This window comes from Cebidichthys violaceus, unplaced genomic scaffold, assembly GCF_023349555.1.
Source record: "Cebidichthys violaceus isolate CVI_PGR_0920_01 unplaced genomic scaffold, fCebVio1.0.p SCAF_21, whole genome shotgun sequence".
Taxonomy (NCBI): Eukaryota; Metazoa; Chordata; class Actinopteri; order Perciformes; family Stichaeidae; genus Cebidichthys; species Cebidichthys violaceus.
Window position 1 is genome coordinate 5,889,423 of NW_027176384.1, and position 24,066 is coordinate 5,913,488.

The window sequence follows — 24,066 nt, forward strand, 5'->3', positions numbered from 1 at the left end:
ATAACTCCTCAGGTCAACAACTGGCTCTTATAGAGGAAAGAGGAGGGAGGACGCACTTCTGGTGATGCCTTCAGGTGCTATTATAACTATCAGAATGCCGAGATGACTGCTCCGGTAGTGCCTCTATTGGGATATTTATACTTATTTTCACAAAAGGGATATTATATTTTATATGATATGAAAAGCTAAATTTAACTGCTGACATACACGTGCTTATAGTGTAGTGTTAAGCTAATAAGATTAACGTCTTGCATTTTTCTGTGTCCAGTGTTGATGTTTTCAGGTCACAAAGGTGTGGTTTAGTGTCACGAACTTTATCGGTGTATTTGGAGACCTCTCTAATTAATTATGATCTGCATGAATCAGAACGTGAGGCCACTTGAAGTCTCTGAATGTGCGTGGATGGTTTATTATTATTTTTGATCTCTAAGATTTACGAGGGTACACAAAAGCAACATGTTTTTCTGAGAGCATGATTGGATTAATGCACGTCTATCAATTCCGTTTTCTACACAAGAGCCAATCGACGGCAAGCGGGATGGGCAGAACGCAGTGACGTCAAAGCCCCCTCAACCCCCCCCCCCCCCCCCCCCCCCCAGAAAAGTAAGTAAACACACACAAACCCCTCCCCCCACTTCTGTTTGTTACAGTTATTTGCTGAGTTCTCAGGGTTATTCAATTACAATTCGAAGAAGTCCAGTTAGAGAAAATGTCCTCATACAAAGGTCCGGAACATCACAATGATGTCTAACTCCTATGATTTAGTGTCATGTATGTAATAGTAGCCTAGTAGTTGTATCAACATCTCAATATAGTCAACAACAACGACTGTCAAATGAAATGAAGAAAGTTCAATTAAATAATATCTCAACAAAATGTATTGTAGGTTTTCATATCTAACTGAATACATAATAATTAATACATGCTCTGATAATAAATAACTGTTCTTTTCTCATTTCTAAGTAAAATAAGGGCTGGATATAGAAATAAAATACACAGAAACAAAAAGCTTTTGAATAATGTGCATCTTAAAATTAAGTACTTAATTAGAGAAAAATTAATTGAACCTAATTGTCGTTGCCCCGCAGCTTTAAATTCAGTTCATTCAGTTGTGAAGTGAAGTCACCAAAACAAATATCCATATTCTTCTCATCTTCTAAAAAGGTTGTGTGTTTTTAAATGAGAACAGTTCCTTCCAGAAGAAAAAGCAAGTTATACATTTGGGTTTGGTGAAGTTGCCAAGTTTGTACTTGTCCTCACTGCTTAGAAAACTGCTTGCTACTTGTTGATTATATATTGATAGTATTCTATTGTTGATTTTTTTTATTACAAAAACGACACACAATCAACACAGGTAAAACACTCACACCCAATGATAAGGGCTACAGAATATTATAGGCCTACATGATGTATGTAGTAATATGGTAGCCATGTGTGTTCATAACATAACATTATGGGATTATTACAGCTGTCATGTGGTCATATTTATTTTTTCTGCAGCGTGTAAACCTGCATAACGCGTTTGGAAGCATCCTTCCTCTGCGGTCACGCGCGCGCATCCTCGCGCACGAGAGTGGTCCTGATGCTGCGACTCGTGCGCGCGCGCATTACATCACTTCTCTCCAGCGCGATTGGCCCCGGGTCCACTCGTCTGCCCGCCGCGCAGCATCCGCAGCAGCGGCGTTTCAAAAATCCGCCTCGTCGCCGCCATCGACTGACCGGTTTGCGTTCGTTTGGTGGTGTGCGCTTCTTCTCGTCCCTGCACTGGCGGCCCGTTTCCGAGGATGGCTGAGAGCGAGGCAGACACGCCAAGCACGCCGATCGAGTTTGAGAGCAAATACTTCGAGTACGATGGAGTGCGGCTGCCGCCCTTCTGCAGGGGGAAGATGGAGGAGATCGCTAACTTCTCCCTCAGAAGTAGCGACATATGGATCGTCACCTACCCGAAGTCAGGTAAACAAGCCTCTGCGTCACCACGGAGCTCTCCCCGTGCGCCTTCACGTTAATAGGGTGCCCTGTGCTGCATGCGGTGACTGCAGACCGCCCTTGTGATTATCAAAGTTGCATATAAATATAAATAATAGCACTAATAGCACATTTACAATCAGTCATAGGGTTCATTAAAGTTGCACGTCAGGCCTGTGTTTCACATTGAACAGCACCGGGAGGGTCATTTAAATTCTCTGTTTATATTGCGCTCCTGCTGCGTTCAGTGCATCAGTTAGTACTACGCTGGCCTTCATCAGCCACCATAACCACACGCGCCATATAGGACATGGATGGAAGTTGGTGTTTACATCCAGCTTCGGTGTGTCGTGGTGCAGCGCTGCGGCAGGCCGGTGTGCGTGCGCGGTGATGCTGAGCTGTGCGCTGGGGTGGGTCCCGGGTCATGTGACTGCTGGTCGGCAGCTGGAGCACGCGATCAGTGCATTGATTGTTAGTCGTGGGAATTGTATTCTAGTTTAGCGTCATAGGAACACCTGTACTGCAGAATGGAATAGACGACAGTCATCAATGCATCAACAGGGAATTCAATCAACAGGAACCTTAATTGATGGCATTTAAAAACACTTTTTAATAATTTTAAATACATCTGAATATCTGAATATCTTACATATATATATATATATATATATATATATATATATATATATATATATATATATATGTTGTCAGTCTTACAAAAAAGAACGCTTCTCTAACTTTTATCCAGCATGCTTCCCATGGTCTCTCCAGAAAGTGGTAGTGCAATTATTCTGCGCATCTGTTGAACTGATTGCTAACTCGCCAGCTGGTGCTGGTCAGCAACAATATACCTCCCATCCTCCATTTTTTCCTCTGTTTACTCTCCCTTTGTTACACGAAAAAAAACCTGTGTTTAATAAAAAGTTAATGAAGACGGAGAATTGTGCAGACTTCACCCCTGTGAGTGAAATCACTAATTACAGTGTTTTTCCACAGAGTTTTTCCACAAATTTTCCATTGTAATTTCTGGTGAGACCAGGCCTTTGGTTTGAGTATAATTGAAGTTATGTCGTTACATGATACTGTGAAAGAGGGCATGAGAGCCAAACTCTCCTGAGGGTAATGGACAGTGCTGCTTCCTGTTTAGCTTTGGCCCAGCGAGCATAGATTTGTGCTGCATCCTCCCATTCCATCCAGAGAGACCTTATGCTAACAGTACACATGGACTAATTTAAACTCTACTGGAATTTTGTAATTCTCATGCTGTTAAAAGAAAAGTGAAATTCTTTAAATAATATCAAAAAAACCTGTAACCGTCTAGCCGGTGCACAAATTATACTTTTGTCAGTATTGCACTAAAAGATCAGTGCATTGGTTTTAATAGAATAGCCATATAAGGACCTGTATCATAGCCAGGTTATGAAATGACCAAAGAGTCACACCCAATCTCACATATTACTGTGCTTAATTCCAGCCTCTTGCCTACATGTGGCTCTCAACATGGTGACTGCTGAGCTGGTGGCTAGGCGCTAATGGCGCAAACAACGGTAACAGAGCTAACAGTGATTACCCGAGGGTAAACCACAGGGAGGGTGCTACGCTTCCACGGCGAGCTGTAACTTCTCTATTGGCACAGTGCAGCGTGGCCGTGAGCTAACCGGTGGAGCGTGCTTACGTGCACTAACATGCACTAAGATGACGCACAGCCAGCGTGACTCTGTCAACGCAAAGTGGTAGGATTGGATAACAACACATACAGAGGGAGAGTGACTTCATTCTCTGCTCAGGTAGACATTACTCCATTATGTCTTTCGATAACTAATAGTTGTTTGCTGCTATATTAATACACTAAATATTGTATCGAGAACCTTCAAAGATGGAGTGTGTAGTATCTTGCGATGAGGTTGCAGATTGCAACCAACTGAAACGTGTCCGGTATGCTACAGGAAGGAGAAGGTTGGCTGACGTGACAACACAAAAAGGCCCCTTTCAAGTGCCAGTGATTGGTTTGTCCGTTCTGGACTACCGTAGAAACACAGCGGCCAGCCCCGTGAAGAGGACGTATGTAGATATGAATGGCTCATTTGAGGGTAACGGAAACACAACAACTCTTGTTTTCAGGTGATTACACACTAAAGAAAACATACTTATTAATATGACATTCCATTTCTGCCTCTAGCGCCTGCTAAATGCTACACACTCTTCCTTTAAAAGATCAACTCAGATGTTTCCAGAAAACAATGACTCACAATCAGTGAAGTTTGTTTCACCAAGGCTAAAAGTACTGAGCATGTCAGTCTGTCCACAGCCACCAAGAACACTCGCTTTCATATGTTTGTCACAGCATTGATTTGGAATGTTCCCTCACATTTGCAGACAAAAACAATTCACGCCATATAAATGTTATCAGATCTTGGTGATCTGAATGTTGTGGGCGAAAACAAATGTGTCTTGCGGTGGAAAACCTTTTAAAAGACATAAGGATAGCCTACACATAAACAAATGGATGTCCACCACGCTCTAAGACAGTTTGTTTCAATTTAAACAAGATGACGTTGTGGAGTAATACAGTGATGCATTCATTTATATGCAAAGAACTCTGTGGTTTCCTTTGCACATGAGAGAAGCAGTCAAAAGTAAGAACTTGTTTCCTTCCCCCTGCTCTCTGTTTGTGTTTCCATCATCCTCTGGTGCAGCGGGGGAAGAAAGCACATGGCGGGCCACATGGTTGTGATGCTACAGTGCTGTGAGGGCCATTGGCTCATAAGCAACGCTCTCAGCGAATGGGATTTGCGATATTCTTTAAGCCGAGGGGGGGCGAGAGTGTGGGCTGCCCTACAGTTCATGATGGCAGTGTATTTATGACTGTTTTGACATCAGCCATATGCTCAGTCATGTCTCCCTGCAGGCAGCACGCACAGTCACACATGAATAACAGAGGGTTAGAAACTGAAGCACCGACATAGAGGAGAGAGCGTCCTTTCTGCTCTGGCTGCATGCTGTGCCAAGCAGAGGTTTGCAATATAAAATTGATGCGAATTTAAAGAGGCACTCAATTTTGCGTTTCAAAATCACCTCTTGTCATGGGGAGTATGACAAGCCTGTGAAAATAGTTAACAGTGTAATGTCCTCTGAGGCACTGGAGGAGCTCTCTGCAGTCTGAGAAAGTAACCCTGATGATGTCATTAGGGTTATCTTAGCTCGGACTTGTCTACGAGAATTTGTACAAACGGGAACCTCGGACTTGGAGTTTGAATCATGTGGAGAATCTAATGAAAGCCAAGGCTGGATTGGCCATCTGAGCACGCTCAGCTGAGAGGTTGTGTCGTCCCAAGTAGAGAGCGGAGGGTCGTCTTCAGTGTTGAGAATGCAGAGGTTTCCAAAACTATTCTGCAGGGCCCACATTTTGTAGATACAAATATTTGGTTCCAGTCCAGCCCTGATGAAAACTAATACTAATTGCATTATGGGAAGTCTTTTTTTTCTTGACCCTTGTAGGCTACAAGTCAGAAAGTCTCTGCTGCATCAATTTGGACCATTCCTTCATTCATTTTTTGCAATATCCCCTTTAAACAATATGATGAGAGAAAGCTGTACCTTTACTTATGTCCCTACCAATATTTTGGGGGACAGAATTGTCCCTACCAATGTTTTGAGAGGACAGAATTGTCCCTACCAATTCTTTGGGAGGACAGAATTGTCCCTACAAATATTTGTGCAAACTTGTTTGCTTATCAAAGTTTACCTCTCACAGAGACAGTATTAGTCACAACAGATAGATCTGCACAATAAATGAAGCATTGCGTTAGTTCACGCAGGACACGGAAGTCATACTGTAACCATCTGACAGCCAGCCTATTGAATCATTGTTTGTAATCGGTCACACACCAATCACAGTCCACTCTCACCTAAAGGAGGGCCATTTAAATATGACTCCCTCTTCACTGATCCTTTCTACACCTATGCTGTTACAGACCGTACTGCTGGCAAAGTTTTGCCTCCTCCACCCCAGCCTCCACCCTTTTTGTTCAGAGTTAATTTTGCATAGCAAATAGTTGAAATGGTATTCAAAGTTTTACTATGGGCTTATTCCTGTAAACATATGCACCGATAGTATATAAAACATTTGTGAAATATATATAATATTTACTGGGTTCTCGTTTTAAAATGGATCAGCTGGAAATGTTTAAAAAGTCAGCTGGACAGCGTTTTGCAACCAGCTAGAAATGAGAAGCTGCTTTTGTCTGCCTCTGTCTAAAATCAAGAACACTGGGTTAAACACTACCAAGAATTCCAGTAAATCTGTTTTGCCCGTGTCAAACGCATACAACTGGACGCTTTCATGCAAAAATACATCATGACCGGTGCAAATGAGAAATACAAGTTTTCTTTAAGAGCAAGAGAAGCTTTTCAAACTGACCATTCTTGCATGGCTAATTTGGTTTCACGGCCAGCATGTGGCCAGCCTGAGGCCGCACACACACTCACACACACACACACACACACACACACACACACACACACACACACACACACACACACACACATCATCTTCCTCTAAGAACACTTGCCCCTTTTCTACAGAACATTGGCAGGCTTTCAGGTTAATAGCTTATTCAAAAAAAGCTAGTGTTTGAATTTACCACACTCTGATAAAATCCAGAGCCTTGACCCCTCTGCTCAGTGTCCTTTAGGTTTCACATCGGTGTTCTGATAGCAGCCTCCAGCTTTCATGTTGTTGCCTTTTTAAACTTGTGTTTTCCCAAAACTTGCGGAACCAAAATTAATCACAGGGACACCACAGACTGGCAACGGATGAAAAACAGTGTTGAGATGACAAAGACTGCTTTAATGCAGGCATTGATTGGTATTTAGTTGATGAGTGATGACTGTTGGTAAGAACAGCAGGTTTGGGAATCGCCTAGAAAATACTTTTTTCTCCGTCGTCTAGTTGCATTGTGGGTAACATAATGATTTATCTGATTCTGTAGCATTGATTTTAATGGGCTGGGTTTGTGTCCCCCAACGTTTCCTCATATGATTCATATGATATCTTAAGAAAAAGTTATTCCAAAAGTCCAGCAACACGTGTCGATTTTCGCCCGTTACATGCATACTGTCTTTTTTTTCAAAACAAACTTCTGTCTACACATGAAACAACTAAATTAGATTCAGGCAACAAAACCACTTAGTTGGATTAATGAAAACATCGTGGTTTATGTTATGTTATGATAACTATGGAAGTGGTGTTACTGAAGTACTGGTTACGTGACAAATAAATCAACTTCTCCTTTCACATGAGGCACGAACAGCCGTCTCTTGGGTGAAAGACCTGTTTTTGTTGGACCCATCCACATCCCCTCCCATCAGCTTTGTGTGGGGTTTTGTGGTCTCTAGACGTTTTACTTTATGATTACGTGGATTACATACAAATTGATTTTGTGGGACGTCTACGAATTACAGCGCAGTATGAGAACAGCCTGTGTCCTGCGCTGGCAGACTTTTCTTTTTCACATACAAAGACCATGTTTGGCCCATGTGTGATCCCAAGAGTTTTGTTGGAACACTCTTTCAGCTAACATTACAACAGTTAGTTTGACTTACATTCTGTCCAATTTTTATTAAAGCTGCAGTTGATTTTAGATTTATTAGATTTGCTCAAACTGTCGTACAAATGACAAATACTCTGTGAATCCTCTGCCTCCTTTTAGAGCTCCTAATGATGTTTGGAAGATTCCACCGCACCCCGAAAAACAACCAATCAGAGCCGAGGAGTATCTAACAGAGCTGTCAATCCCTTCTGGTGAATTCTGATCAAACTGTCAAACTAGGCAGAACTGAACAAATATGTATCCAGATTCTATTTCTGCACTGCCTATCTTTCAAATGTTTTGAGCAACATTTAGTTACTGTTTAGCTGTTTAGCGGAGCTTGGTTTTAGCTACACAGCACAGTTTTCCTACTTGCAAAAATCAATCTTGCAAATGCCATTTTATTATTATCTATGTCATGTACTGCTGTCAACAATAAGTGACAGTTTAAGCAAATATAATAAAAGTACATTTTTACCAACTGCAGCTTTAAGCTCACCTGTTGTACAACCGCTTTCCTTATTCTCTTCCTGTCCTCCGGCTCTCTCCTCTCTCTTCCTAGGAACCAGTCTACTTCAGGAGATCGTGTATCTGGTGAGTCAGGGGGCAGACCCAGATGAGATCGGCCTTATGAACATCGACGAACAGCTGCCTGTCTTAGAGTACCCCCAACCCGGCCTGGACATCATACAGGTACTGCAGCTGAAACCTGGGTAGCATTCACTCAGTTCTTTAGCTCACTCAATCATCTTAGGACTGCACAGGAGTTTCTGGGTCATTATTGCTGGGTGTAGCAGCATTACAACAACACCTTGTTTAGATGTGAAACATGAACAGACGCTAGTCTCAATTTGAAACTGGGCACAATCAAAACAAGGCCAGCCTCGCTTGCAATCACAATAATTGTGTTTTCTGAATAGCTTGTGTTAATCTGGAAGTTCTTTACGTATCTCAGATCTTAAACTCTTAACCTTACTATCTACAATCTTAATATTTTGAAGGAATTTAAAAGCTGTAAACCTGTAAACACCCAACTAATCCTGTTACCTCTTCTTACAGAAGCGATTCTACGCTTTAAGGTCAAATGACTTAAAGTGGGGACTGTGACAAACAAAATCCCTGCTTGAGCTACAAATTAATAGCAGAGAGCCTGACGGTGTGGTATTTGAAAGATGTAGGCAAGATAAAGGATCCTGTTTTTCTTTGCACATAAAAATAGGTGGATAAAAAGCATTACATTACATTACAGTCATTTAGCAGACGCTTTTATCCAAAGCGACATACAATAAGTGTATTCAACATAGGTATTCAAGAGAACTACTGGTCACCAGAAGTCATAAGTACACTTTAAAGTCTCGTACCTTTTAGCAAAGGAATAGCTGTGATGACCAATATCCCCACATTGGTTTAAGTTCCATTTTTGTTATTACAAATGCACCTTTAATACTCATACAGTTGTAGAGGAAATAAATTGACCAAATAACATAGTGATATAAATGCCTCATACAGAGCAACACACAGTGTTAGTGGAACTTGCAACATCACATGCTACTGTATAACAGAAAACAAGGAACACAAATGCAGATATATGTAACTATAAGTCAGATGCAGAGAAACATTTACAAGTTGTCAAACTTGAATAAGAACTTCTCAAACACATCATCATTTCCATTTGGATTTTAAGAGTTGATTTATTGACCCTTTTATTAATAATCCATCAATCTGGATCAATGTATCAATTCAGTGATCTACGAACCAATATCACCAATGCAAAGTGAAAACATGATCGCTTTTAAGACGCGCCTTTATTTTGAAATTCCAATGATGTGTCTGTGTTACTGATTTCCGTACAAGTGCACCTCCTTCCTACAGAGCCCAGTAATAACATTGTCAAATAATATTTTAGTTGCTTTTTGTGAGTCGATATCAATGTAACTGACGGGTATGTGACATTGTCGAATCAAAATCACAATATAGCAGACTTTATGGTGTCAGCAAATATCGTATCACTGTCCAAAGAATCAATTTAATATTATATTATGATGAAACTTGTGATTGACCCCCCTCATACTTTTAGAATGTGGAATCACATGGCCAGGCCGAGCATATTACTTGAGCTAAAAAGTTTACCTAATTTTCCAAGAAGCAGAGCTACAGGTTTTGTGTTAAGTGTGTAACTTTTTTTCAGCAGGTAAGATACGACACACCTGGCAGCCCCGGAGCATTCTGCAGGACTGATAAGTGAAGACAGATTACAGATTAAAGAAAAAAACTCCTTTCTGTTTCTACAGGAGTTGACGTCCCCTCGTCTGATCAAAAGCCATCTTCCCTATCGATTCCTGCCGACAGCCATGCACAACGGAGAGGCCAAGGTCAGCCTGCCGGGACAGCACATATACAGTAGCCGTGACTTTTCGCCGCATTAATGTGCTAATTAAGACGTTTTCAGACTTCTTAGCTATATTTGAGGTGGGGTCAGGTATTAAAAAAAAAATCTTGCTTGGACTCTTATTACATTTAATAGCATCAGATTAGTTCAGGCAGAATGCTGAAGTAACATTAATGCATTGGGATCAATAAAGAATAAAGAATCAAGAATAAGTAGAAAAAATAAACAAGACATTGAAATTAGAAAGCAATACATGGTGCAATACCCTAGTGTTCATGGGGCGACTGTGGCTAAGTGGAGAGCGGGGCTGTCCTTCAATCAGAGGAGCGACGGTTCAATCCCCGGCTCAGTTAGTCGCATGTCGATGTGTCCTTGAGCAAGACACTTAACCCCAAAATTGCTCCCGTAGCTGTGCCTACGGTGTGATAGAATCTCAATTATAAGTCGCTTTGGATAAAAGCGCCTGCTAAATGACTGTAATGGAATGTCATGAATGTTTTGTAAATATTTAATATAATATTTTATTAGTATATTATAGTATATTTATTTATATATTTTGTATGCATTTTTTATTTAATTTAGTATGACATATGTAGTCCATTTCTTTGTTTATTATTAGGATAACTAAATGTATCTATAGATATTCCATTATTTTTGTTTGTAAACAATAATTAAGATAATTTTATATCTATATCTATGTATATACTTATAATATATATATATATATATATATATAATATAAAGTTATTATTTTGTTTGTAGAAAAAATATTAATTAAGATAATTATATATGCAGTATATATATTCATTTAAGATAAATAAAGCAGGCTGTATGATACATCATACAAACAAACAACTAATTAACTAATTATTTTAATACTATCTATCAAAAGGTTCAATAAATAATTAAATAAAAAACAAATCTGATGATTGTTTCATGTAATATATTTGTATTGTCTTCTTTAGTTTAGTAATCTAGTCTTTACTATAGCTACTATTCTACAGGACTGCACTCCAACAGCAGCACTTCAATTGTCTGACTGTAGCGAGTATTTGCTGTGGTTCTCTTCCAGGTGATCTACATGGCTCGTAACCCTAAGGACCTGGTAGTGTCCTACTACCAGTTCCACCGTTCTCTCAGGACCATGAGCTACCGGGGAACCTTCCAGGAGTTCTGCCGGCGCTTCATGAATGACAAGCGTAAGTATGCCGGCGAATGGAGGACTGGGACACCGTGACCTCCCATGTGGTTTTAAGTCGGTACCCTTTACTGTTTTGTCTCCAGGCTACTGTCAGTTTATCCAGCTGCTCTGTGTGTGTGTCTCTCTCTCTCAAAGTGGGATATGGTTCCTGGTTTGAACATGTTCAGGAATTTTGGGAACATCGTATGGACTCTAATGTCCTCTTCTTGAAATATGAAGACATGTACAAGGTAAGGTCATCACTGCCTCTTTCTTTTTTTAAGCCTTTGTCTGCTTGCTCTTACTTTGACATTATGTAACTGCAGGTCATCACCCAGAATGGCCTTTATGAGGACCAGAGTCCTCTGACTCTTTGGTGTCTTTAGAAAGACAGTAAACTTCTCCAGTGGAGCTGCTGCTGTACTGGTGAATGTGACTGTGTATGTAGTGCAGTTCTCTGTGGGAATTTACCTTTTAACATGTATTTATAGAAAAGGGAATTTTAGTAAGAGCCCTGCAATAAATCTGGTGATGAGAAGTTAGTTTAACTAATTCTCCAAACCTGAAACCCTTAGAGAAGAGTTTTAAAGCGGAAGGGCCTTGATTATAAAACCCTGTAAGATTTGAGTTGTATTCAATGTTTGAAACGTATAAATGTTAAATACAAACCGCTGCAAACGGCCACTCCTTTGCACTCCTCCTACTACTGAAATGTCTGAAAGTTAACTTCATGGTTTATAGAACTGGAAAAAGTTTCATGCTTTATTCATAAAATGCACAATACCTCATATACAAGCTTATCTGCTACACTAAGTGACATGTACCACCCATACCCAAATCTAGATCTGCTGACAAAGTTAAAGAAAACCCCATCCCCATCATTTTCCTACAGCCGTGACCTTTTTATCTCAGTTTATACCTCTTTTTGCACAACGTGGCAGACTCGTGTATCCTGAACATTGTTGTGTAAAACTCTCCAGTCAAAGAAAAAGAACAGAATATACCAATTCAATATTTGCCCTTTGCTTTGCCAAAGGTTCCTTTTCACATTATCTGGAGTAATCACGTTTACAAGGCGCAGACTCAAACATGTCCTTTCTTTCGCAGATAGGCTTTTTCTCAGAATAGATTTCTTAGATTTCTTACTGAAGAGATAAGTCACAATTCAGTTTGCTTTTGGTATTTAAAAAAAAAGAAAACACAACTTCAGATGCACAGTGTATGAATAAAGAAACAATCCACTCTATTGTATGCCATTTGAAACACAACAGAAATGCTGGTTATTTATCTTCAATTATTTATTTATCTATACTAACTTTTTAAATGATTAAACTACATGGAATTTGTCTGCGTATTAGAAATGTACGTAATTGTTTTAGAGGCTTTAGACAAAACATGAAAATATAAAATGTAGGCAAATCCATATATTGTCCCGACCTTCCGGTTCCCCCTCAGGTAAACACTGTTAGCTCTAGCACTATTGCCGTTGTTTGAACTGTTAGCTGCAAGCCGCTGGCTCAGCAGTCACCATGTTGAGAGCCGTGTAGAGGCAATAGATATGCTCTAAATTCCGTATTGAGCACCTTTAAAGGAATAGTTTGACACTTTGGGAAATGCACTTATTTGTTTTTTTGCCAAGAGTTAGCTGAAATTATATCTAAATAGGAAGCGGGTCTTACCAAGAAATGAGGTGTTATTCATGTCTTTTTATTTTTTTTATTTAAACCTTTATTTAACCAGGAGAGTCCCATTGAGATTAAAAATATCTTTTTCAAGGGAGACCTGGCCAAGACAGGCAGCAACATAAGAAACACATAGTTACAGACAGAAAAAACAGAACAAGACAAGTTAAAAGAAACTAAAAGTTAAGAGACAGTGACGTAACCGAGTTAATTTAAAAAACATTAAAATTTTTGGAAACCTGCCTGTATATCTATGCGACATTGTGAGCATATTAGCATACTGAATTTAGCAATTAGCTCAAAGCACCGCTGTACCTAGAACAGCATCGCAGAGCTTCTTGCATGGCTGCAGACCTGAATGAAATCTAACATTTGTAATGTTATGTTAGTGTTGTGTTAATATTCATTATTACTATGATTGTATACTTTTTTATTTTGATTCTCTGGTAACATTGTTTTCTTGAAACTTGCATGCCAATAAAGCCACATTGAATTGATTGGAGTTTACCATCACAGTTTCATAACCCAGGGCTGTAAACTGAGCCTATATGTTTCACTGTTCCTACACAGAGCTGTACATTTTGTCCTCACAGCTGTCATATGTTTACAGTCAGTGTGTCTGACCTTTGTGCCACATATAGATTGCGTAATCTTAAGGAACGTTGTGTTCTCCAGAGCCGTGGGTGGATGCTGTTTGGGGAAACAGAATCACGGCCTTGTTGTTATTCAAGAATTCAAGAGGGAGGCAGTTTTCTCTGTATTTGCGTGCAATTATTGCTTTCATAGATTTTCCCTTTTTTTCAATATCCTCTCCCATTTCTGCTCTGTCCATTCCAGGATCCGGGGACGTTGGTGGAACAGTTAGCCCGGTTCCTGGGTGTTTCCTGCGACAAGGCCCAGCTGGAGGGCCTGGTGGAGAGCTGCAACCAGCTCATCGAGCAGTGCAGCAACTCGGAGGCACTGTCCATCTGCAGGGGTGAGTGGGAGAGGAAACACGTTACTGCTCAGTTCCTATCTTGGCCAACGTTCTGGCTCTCTGATGTCCGACTTGAGAGGTCTGAAAGAGCTTTTGTTGTAGACGATGAGGTGATGCACCAAATGTGTCTTTTTTTATTACACTTTCACTGCATCTCATGTTATCTTATACTTTAGTTCCTTCAGTTTAAGATTTTACAGTTGGTGTCCCATGATCTCTCTTAATCTTGTTGTGCAGTGAAGTGTTTTTCATCACAAAACCATCTTGTAAGGACAGGGAAGGTCAATCAGTTTCTGAATTCTCTTCAAGATCCCAAAGTATTATTTGCAAAACACCAAATAAATCAGCCTGAATTATAGAGAAACATGTAAAAGAATCATCTAGATTTGTTTTCTTTCACAGAATAAATAATAATACATGTTATTTCAATCAGGAGAGACTTCATTAGAATTTAACAATCATTTATTATACATGCATAAAATGTTAACAGTCTTTTGCCATTGGACTCCTGAAGTAGGATAATAGAGGGGTAGTGATGCTGATTTCAGATAAGGCCTAATCCCCCTCAGACTCCAGACATTGCTGGTGGTGTTTTGATTGAATGAACATTAAAAAAAACTTTATTGAAAGTAGTTTGAGAATTATACACTTTAAATTCTTAAAGAGAAAGTGCGTAACAAGTGTAAAAAAGAGTTTCAGGCCTTAAAGTGCAGGAATACGTTTTTAGATTTCTTTTAAAAATATCTGCAAGATAGTCTGCAGATAATCAAAATCAAACCAGGATATATTCTTTCAGCCTCTATGAGTCACCGTCACTAATGGATACATGTAAGCGACATCTTAATGGTGTAGTGGTGCTATACTTCATTTAATTAGTACTGGTTCTTTCAGAATAAGAAGACAGAAGATTGTGTTTTAATAAGAGACGTATTTCCTATCCTACGAAAAACGTTCTCCTTATTTTTTCCTGCGTTTTTCTACGAAAGTCCAGCAACACGTGTGATTTCCGCTCGTTATATGTATACAGGCTGTATACATATACCCTTCCGTCTTCACAGGAAACAACTTAGTTAGGTTTAGGCAACAGAACTACTTAGTTAGATCTAGGAGAAAGTCAGTCAGTCAGTCAAAAATGCGGACATCAAATTTTTTTAATGTATACATTTTTAATAAATAAAAAAATGAAGTTCCATGTTCAGCCATCTATTATTCCATTACTTTTCCTGGTGTTTTAGGATTTTGCTGTGGTATCGTATCACTATTGGTATCAATATATTTAGGCAGGGTTCATTTTCAAATTGGTAGTGACATCAGTTTTATCAGACTTCTCACAGCTACTTCTGGAGCCACTGAAGGCTTTGTACAACTGCATTTTACTTTATTTTTTTACACATGTAGTGGTACTTTCCAAGGCCTATAAACAGACTTTGATGTGTAAAATCGATCATCTTCATTCACACTTGATAATTGGTTGTTTTGCCCAATATACACAATTAAGGACAAAAAGACATTCTGGTGTTAAGATTTTCAGTGTTTCTCTGAATACAATATGTGGTGGAAAAAAATATTTTTAACCTCCCTGTAAGAAATAACTGAGATGAGAAAACTCTTAAATATAAAAAACATATTTAATGAACAGACAGTTTGTAATAATTCAGCTGAATGGATAGAGCTCTTTCCCCACGGATGGTTCGGAGGTCTAACAACAATGAATAGACAAAACAGAGTGTATATACACATTATCTCTCCTCTCCCCTTCACCCTACCTGGCAGATGTCGTCCTCCTCTGTCTGCCGATGCACCCACCAAGGCCATGTCCTCAGCCTTCTGGTGGGAAGAGGGTTAGGTGGTGAGATCAGGATGACACTACAGCAAGTCAGAAATACTAAAATACCTTTAAGTGGTGACATAAGGATAACACTACAGAAAGAAAGAAATGCTAAAATACCTTTGACATGAGATCATTTAAATTAGTCTGGTTGGCCTTGTCTGCATTTCTGCAGATTTTGAGCAATACAAGTAAACTAAGAGACCGGTATGATAAATTTCTCCAACACAATACAATAGACCATTTACGTCAAGGATTTTACTAGAGTTTTGCTTTTCAGGTTTAGGTTTATGTGTCTGCCTGTCACCACATGTGATTGGTCCCATTGCGTATACGCATCAGCACAATGTGCAGCATTACCAATAAATTCATCAACAGGGCACATGGTTATAATACCACAACTACTTTTACTGAGTTAATGCTTTGTTTTAAAATAGAAGTAATATATGACAAATTCCTAATCAAGCCCTGTAAGAAGGCAGATGCGTACGCATGGAAACAGTATAATACAAACATTTTCATAATAACGTGGTTATAATGTTTTCTGAAGCAGTTATTGTGTGTAAAACCAAAGATTTGTTAATGATATTAACAGTAAACAGAAAAGATATGGTTATTTGCACGTGGTCGGTGGAGATTGGCCTGGACTGACGTTAGTGTCCCGGCCTTAATCCTTTTCCCATTCTGACCCTCATTGTGAGTGTGTGGAGAAAATGTATGTCAAATTACACGTTTCAAATCAAGTCGACTACTCTGGACTCGCATGCAATGAATCGATTTTGCGGAATAGAAAAGACACAAATGCAGCAAACAATAAACGTTACGAGAAAAACACAAGCTATAGTCCGCTTCAAATTTCCATGAACACACTAAATTTAACGAATGCAATTCCTGGAGGACTTTTCTTATTTGAAGGAGATTCTTTCTCACAGGAGCTGCTCACATAGAACAAACCAGTATTACATACAGAATGTATGTCCTATGTATGAGGCTTAACCATACAGTCAGAGAAAGAGGACACTGAGAGGAGAGAAAGCATCAGTGTAGTTCCTCTCTTAGATCAGGATGATCTCATGAAGATGTTTAATAGGTAGCAGGGAGGAAGAGAGAAAAGAAATCACAAATAATACATATTTTCTTTTGTTTTGGAATCCTCTAGTGGTATCTATCCATGCAGTTTTGGTTTCTTTTTGGGACACTGTCTCTGAAACACCTGTCTCCACCCCGAAACAATGGAGGTGAAAGTAACTTCCTCTGTTGTGATCACAGCAAAAAAAGCAACTTCTCTTTTAAAAAACTGTTTGTCTGTTCAATCCACAGCACTTCACTGAGAGCTCACTGGACCCATTTCTAACAAAGAAATAGTCCCTATGAAAACTGACAAAGTGTGGTGCAACTTTGGTGTTGCACCAAATTATGAATTTCAGCCATATTGTCACGATAAACAATCTTATCCTACTTCCCTCATTGCTGTAGCAGCTGTCGCCAGAAATGGTTCCTCCGTAAATTTGAGATGGGTCACAGAAAGCATAAACTGCGGTATCTATCTATCTATCTATCTATCTATCTATCTATCTATCTATCTATCTATCTATCTATCTATCTATCTATCTAAACTGAGACAATGTGAAATTGGTAAACTTCAAATGAATCAACTCCTAATCATTACAGAGCCAACCAAGAGTCTCTTAGTCATGAACAGGTATGTTGTTTACAGGCAAGCAAACGATCCAATATATACGGAGAATGAATATAAATTGACTTAAATTGAGTTGTTTTTTCAAGGGACTTCCTCTGGAAATCACTAACTGCTTTTAAACATTGACTAAACCCACGGCCACAGGGTTCAGTGAGATGGTGTATGGGGAGTTATCTGAGGTTGTCGACCCGTAGTGAAGTGTGGAGGGTTTAAGTGGATCAGGACGATGAATGGAAACTCTGAGATGTACCGTGCAGCGTGCATAATGACATTAGAATTACACCAGGATTAGACGGACAGGGACTGAAGAGTCTGGAAACCAGTTTTACAAGAATATATTCTTTTTTTCCATTTTACAACACACACATTGGGATCAGTCTCAGACAATGTCAAGTCAGGACTTTAACCCGCCAGACTGAGCTGAGCAGGTGGCTTTTGGAACAATTCTATAGGAGACACTGTTTACACATGGAGTCCTTACACTGGAACACTAGTCGATATAGGCTCTAACACACTTCAACCCGTTAATGACCTTGTTATACAACACCTTTGGCGGGGGATGTATTTGCATGTATTCATCATTCACCCTTTCGGACCCATACACTGATGGGAGGGGCTACCATGCAAAGTGCCACCAGGTGCCACCTGCCCATCAGGACTATCTATCTAACATTTACACAACAATGATACACCGTAGGCTACGGTAGTAATTTGGGGTTAAGTGTCTTGCCCAAGGACACATCGACATGGACTAGCGGAGCCGGGGATCGAACCGCCAATCCTCTGATTAAAGGACGACCCTGGTCCACCAGTGAGCCATAGTCCATGTAACTACACAAATATAATCTTCTTCTTCTCCTTCTTAGTCTCGGCAAACCAGCTACAGGCGCATACCAGCAGGACTGTGGTATTGAATGAAACCGGAGCATGACCATTGCTGACGTCCACATAGGGCGTTATTTTATGTCAAGCCGCTTAAAGCAGACCCTTGCAGATGCATGCAGAAAGTATGAATCTGTGATTGGCTGACAAGTGAGCGGACTGTGACAACGCCACTGTCATGAAAAGGGAAATTAGAAAATTAAACTGCACTTAAAAGTGTCATTGTGAAATATAAGATTGAGAATAAATGGAAATGGAGGTGATCCAATAAAATAAAATCCCAAAACCAATTATATGATTATTTATTTAATAATTGTATGTATTTAATATTTAACACTTCAGGCCTCCATAAATATCTAAATAGGTCATGGGATCTTCAATTGCATGTTCATGGATTAGATGGTTTGACATGAATATAGCACCACTGTGTGGCTATATGTTGCCTCTACACCACTGATAGCGTTTCAGCTATGGATTGTATAATCAGTTATTTAAACCAGCAGTCTGCTTTGATTCAACCCTCTTTGACTCATTTATGTTTATCCCCTGATTATTCATTCCCTTTTGGTTTATATCACCATCCCTATTTTGATTTGGATGTTTTACTTATGGTTTCTGTTGTTTTTCTTTTCAGTGTCCCCATCTGATTCTTTTTCTTTTAGTGCATGGAAGTCTGGTGTCTGGTGTGCTAATAGGCTTAACACACAGCTGACAGCAGTCAGTCTGATCTGTCTCACACATCTGTAGCCCACAGCAGGTGAGTCAGAGCCATGGCAGGCTGCACTCACTGCAGCTGAGCCGTCAGAGTTTACCTGGGTTTCACATTACCTTCATCATGCAGGACAATGAGGACAAGTAACGCCGTCATAACAGGAAGGAGGACGGGTCTCGATGAATTCATTACCCTTGTAAATAAAGAACAAACACATTTTTTTGTAGTAGTCGGAAAGCTCAAATTATTTTCTCTTGTCCTTTGACAAATTCTTCATTCCTGTTACGACTTTTTGTTGGAAAAAACAGTGTTCCAATAAGTTCCAATTTGACTTTTTATTTTGGATGTAAGTGTTATTGTCCTGTTCTGTTGTGTTACTGGTAACACTGGTTTTAGTATTTAATGGCATGGATGATCATTCTCTTGTTGGTTTATTTTATTATTTCCGACTTGTGTAACGAAACCAGGTATGGTCAAAATTGAGTAGGACACTTGAGATCGTACCTACTTCATTCATCTGACCAGACTCTGTGTGGCCTGAGCACAATGTGTCTATAGTGAAATATTACTGGCCCCTGATTTACTGTGTGGTGGTTTGATTAAACACAAAAATAAAATATAGGAAATACCGTTTAACTCATGCACGGAGTGTATGATGGTCACAGAAATGGATGTCCGCATCAATCAGACTCCTGCCAGTACCCTCGACGTGCGTGAACATGCGAGGGCCCGATCAGTGTTGCTTGCAGCTTTAATTAAAATATAATTTTCTTTTAAGGAGCCAGTAACAAAGCAAGTCCCACCTTAAGGCCTTCATCATGTCAGCTGATATTGTGCTTCAGTGGGTCATATTCACATACAATCTCTCTACTGAATTAGCACAATAAAGCACTCACATAGGAAGTCCACAGCTTTTAAGGCCCCTGTGATTTAACTCTGGGGCCTTGAGGCAGTTGTCCTGTGAATAATCCAGCTTTGTCTAAGATGAAGAAATGAATCAGCATGTCTTGGCTGTTGGATCAGTTTCAGCTACATGTTATTCAAAATGTGTCCCTCTCCCTGTGTGTCCTCTCTTCAGGTCGCGCGGGTCTGTGGAAGGACGTCTTCACGGTGTCCATGAACGAGAAGTTTGATGCCGTGTACAGACAGAAGATGGGCAAGTCCGACCTGACCTTTGACTTCTGCCTGTGAGGAGCGCCCGACCCTCCTCCTCCCCTCCCCCCCACTGATCCACTCCAGTACAAAAAAAAACACACGCTCATACGTCTCCATCCAGTCGATCAGTCTGAAGTTCAATGGTTACAGTCTGATAGCGGGATTACACAGCGAGACTTTTTCCCCTGAATGCAACCTGTCTCAAGTCAATGCGTCATCAAAAGTCCCGCCCTCGTGGAGTGATGAAAATGATTTCAGATTCATTAGGAATTTGTTGAAATGTTTCAATCAGTAGTTGAACCAAACCTCCCTCAGCCCCTACCTCCACAGTACGTTCCCTCAGCTACGTGTGTATATGTGTATATACTAACCAGGGTTCGACCGATATCGGTTTTTAAAGGCCGATACCAATACTGAGCTAAAGTATTGGTCAACGTTTATATTCCATAACTCCTACAACTCCTACGGTTGTTCGTAACAGGGATTCAAGCTACGTGCAGATATTTGTGACTGAAAAACACTTGAAGTCACAAGATGGCAAAGGTGCTCTGTAAGTCTTTTGCGGACGTTAGTGTCGAAAGGTTGGATCAAGTTAAAAAAATTGTGTTTTTTGTTCATTTACAAAGTTAGTTATTTTTATATTAAATATGCTTAAGAATAGACATAAAACATAGTCATTAAAGATGCTACAAGGAAGTTTCATTTAGTGTGGATTTTGGCGGTCCTTGTGGACAAAAGCTGTCGTTTTTCCGAGCACCAGAGTCCCTTTAGAAAACCACTGATTTTAAAGCAGCAGGGTCTGACAGTCTACCCCGCTCATTCCTGGTTCTGGTTCTCCCGTGCCTCCTTTCTCTCCAGCAATATGGCCTAGGTCTCCAGCAGCATGGAGTCGGTGTGGGCTCCCCAGAGGAGCAGCGAGGAGAAGCTCTGCTCCTGGCCCAGTCCACTGTACCTACGCCATAGATTCAACACAGAAGTATAAACCGACCTTAATTCTGTTGAAGTCCACTCTCTAGAGAACAACAAAGACTTGAAGTTTCCCGCTTGAGAACAAAGACACATCACTCTTGACTTGTTATTCCCAGTGTTGATCAGTCACAAATATCTATACGCAGCCTCAGTGATTCTCTCTGACGTTTCTGGTTGTCAGATGGGTAAACCCTCTGAAACATTTACATCATCATGACACACTAAACCTCTGCAGAGAGGCCCAGGCTAATGAAACAGTTTAAATAGAGGTTGGTAGCTCTAAGAGTCAGACCACACACACACACACACACACACACACACACACACACACACACACACACACACACACACACACACACACACACACACATTGTTTGGTAAAAACTGGAATACATTACTGACTCTAAATGAGGAATATAGACAGCTGAAGCACAGCGGCTGAACAGGACCATTGTGGTGATTACATTATAACTGATCAAACTGCCCAAAGAGAATTACAGGTTTTACAGACAACAGCAGTATCTGCCCTCTAAGCGATGTCAAACCCATATATCGGTCCAACCCTGCAACTGAGTGCATTAGCTCTTGTCTTGATGCAGCAGTGGCTCCGAGCCTGGTAGACACATGGAAGGTACAGTAAGTGTAAAGAGGTGAAGCCAAACCTGAAGAGAGAAAGTCTATCACGCCTATAGCCCAGCGTCAGCTGGGATGTTGTTGTGTTAGATGATCATTGTGTTGCTGCTCAAAGTGCTGCAGGGTCTTCTGCCTCCTTCACTGATCTTCACTTCTGTTTGAGCTTTATTTGTGTGTGTGTGTTTGAGAGAGAGAGAGAGAGAGAGAGTGCCGTTCGTCAGTGCTTAGTTATACTACAAAAATGCATCAGGGTTTCCAGACTGACTTAGATTTAACGATTAATCAATGATCTTTAAAACCACTATGTGTAGGATTAAGAAATGTGCAACTTTAGCGCCCCTCAGTGGTAGTATCAAAAACAACATAGTGGTAGTATCAAAAACAACACAGTGGTAGTATCAAAAACAACACAGTGGTAGTATCAAAAACAACACAGTGGTAGTATCTAAAACGACACTGAGATTAACGGGCTGAAAACAAGAAAGAAGGCACTAGAAGCATTTTGTATACAAACATGATGGTTACATTGTCAGCTGTTGCAATTTTCTTTTTTTATGCCCTCTGGTGGTTAAATTGACCAGATGCCAAACACAGTAGATCATAAATAGTGTCCCCAAGATGTGAAGGCAGATTTTAGACCCTCTTTAATGTTTAACGTCTGTGTGGATGAATTTAAAGTTAGGGGTGGGCATGACTTTTGTATTTTTTTGCAGCAAAAAAATACAACAGCCCTAAAAGATATATACAAAGACATTAGCGTACATATATAAAGACAGCTACGTATCATCACATAAACAGAAATGAATAGTAAAGAAAAGTACTTTGTGAACACTTCTCCTATAACTCCTGGCAAAATAAACAAAATAGCCATGCTATATCATTCAATAAAAAAATGACATAGAATATTAATTCCTGTGTTTCAACACAGAGCTCCATTAAGACAGCTAAAGTTTAGTGATGAATTTGAGTGCTATGTTTTGTGTACTAAAATGTGGACTAAAGGTCAAGTCAACATTATGGCTAGATACAGCCGTTAGGGAGCACCTGGGCGGAATTCTGTTGTTGGGCCCCTATTGACCTCCCTGACCCAATGTTTTCTGGCTCAGTATACACTAAAATTAAGTCTTAAACTAGAAGATTAGTCTACAATGCAGGATCCACCTCAGTTAATTTTGTATTTTTGGTCAATCAAATTGCAAACAAACCACTCACAACGTGAGCTTTTAGAATGAAGAGGCGCCATTTAGGGGGAGTCCGGGGTTAGTTGGCACATTTTTCGCTCTCAGAAAATATGAACATAATAGAACAGCTGCCCATTTTTTAAAACCAACCAACATTCAGTGTGATGAATGTTGAATGAATGAATGAATGACCCAACTTTGTGATGAAATGATGTTAGCCAGCTACAACCACTCATCACAGACTGTTAAATCTCATATCAAAATAGTAGTAGCTGACTCCTGAGTCTATTAACTAGAAGTAACAATGTCTCTATACAACCCATAACAATAATACGTATAGACCACATGCCACTTTTATACTTTCAATACTATAAAACTGAAATGTTACCCTCACCAAAAAAGTTAGTGACTTTTATTAAGGCGAACATTTTGATGTTCCATGTTTGTTTCTGTGACCTTTAACCTGTTAAGCCTGAAGCCCTCAAATGGACCAGAAAAAAAGGACCAAAAAAAAGTTGTGTGCCAACTAACCCCAGTCTCCCCTACACTTTTCATTCTTCCTGTCACATGCAAAGTGACAGGAAGAATACAAATTGATTACGCATCTAATCTTGTAGCATGCATACTTTGCTTTCTGTAGGTCGCTTTGCCTGCTTGTTAATCCACACACACTTTTCTTGCGCAAACAATGCTACGTATTATCACTGATGGAAGAACGGTGTCCCTTCTCTCTCTCTTTCTCTCAGTTTTCTCAGAGTTGTCAGGTTGTGGCTGCAGGAGAGGAGAGAGAGCGGAGTATTAACCTGTAACCAGCATTAACTATGTTTTGTATTCTACTGCTCGCTGTAGTGTCACAAACAGCAGCAGCAACTGGAGTCAGACTTTTAACCTTACAAACCAGTCCAGCACCCTGTTGCCACAGTAGTTTCCGGCCCAGCTCTACCAGACACTTGTGAATGTCTTCATTGTGTGGACGTAAACAACAACCTCGGCACACAATCGTCACGCCCTTTTACGGCTGACCGTTCCTTTTCTTTTTTATTGTTCTTTCTTCTCTCTGTCGCTCTGTTTACAACTGTTGGCAAGGCTTCATCTGCCCATCTCCACTTTTATATTTTTTTCCATTCTTTTTTTAATACATGCCTGTCTGTTTCCTGGGTGTCCTCACGTTGTATTTTACATGCTTTGCTTGCTGGTTTATTAATAAAGTTGTGTCTTCAGGCA

The 24,066-nt window shown here is 40.0% G+C and overlaps 1 protein-coding gene across 1 annotated transcript; it reads left to right on the plus strand.

Annotated features, from left to right (window-relative positions):
- Positions 1 to 1,613: 1,613 nt before the first annotated feature.
- Positions 1,614 to 24,066, plus strand: sult4a1 (sulfotransferase family 4A, member 1). The gene is made up of 7 exons (XM_068717058.1): positions 1,614 to 1,953; positions 8,119 to 8,249; positions 9,848 to 9,928; positions 11,018 to 11,144; positions 11,282 to 11,376; positions 13,645 to 13,783; positions 19,983 to 24,066. The coding sequence occupies exons 1-7, from the start codon at positions 1,785 to 1,787 to the stop codon at positions 20,093 to 20,095; spliced, it is 855 nt and encodes a 284-aa protein (XP_068573159.1). The 5' UTR covers positions 1,614 to 1,784; the 3' UTR covers positions 20,096 to 24,066.

What these genes read in the sequence shown, in the direction of transcription:
- sult4a1 (XM_068717058.1), top strand. Translation starts at nt 1,785, where the DNA reads ATGGCTGAGAGCGAGGCAGACACGCCAAGCACGCCGATCGAGTTTGAG. An exon ending in TGCACAACGGAGAGGCCAAG is followed by an intron (nt 9,929 to 11,017) that starts GTCAGCCTGCCG and finishes GTTCTCTTCCAG; the next exon opens with GTGATCTACATGGCTCGTAA. An exon ending in AATATGAAGACATGTACAAG is followed by an intron (nt 11,377 to 13,644) that starts GTAAGGTCATCA and finishes TGTCCATTCCAG; the next exon opens with GATCCGGGGACGTTGGTGGA.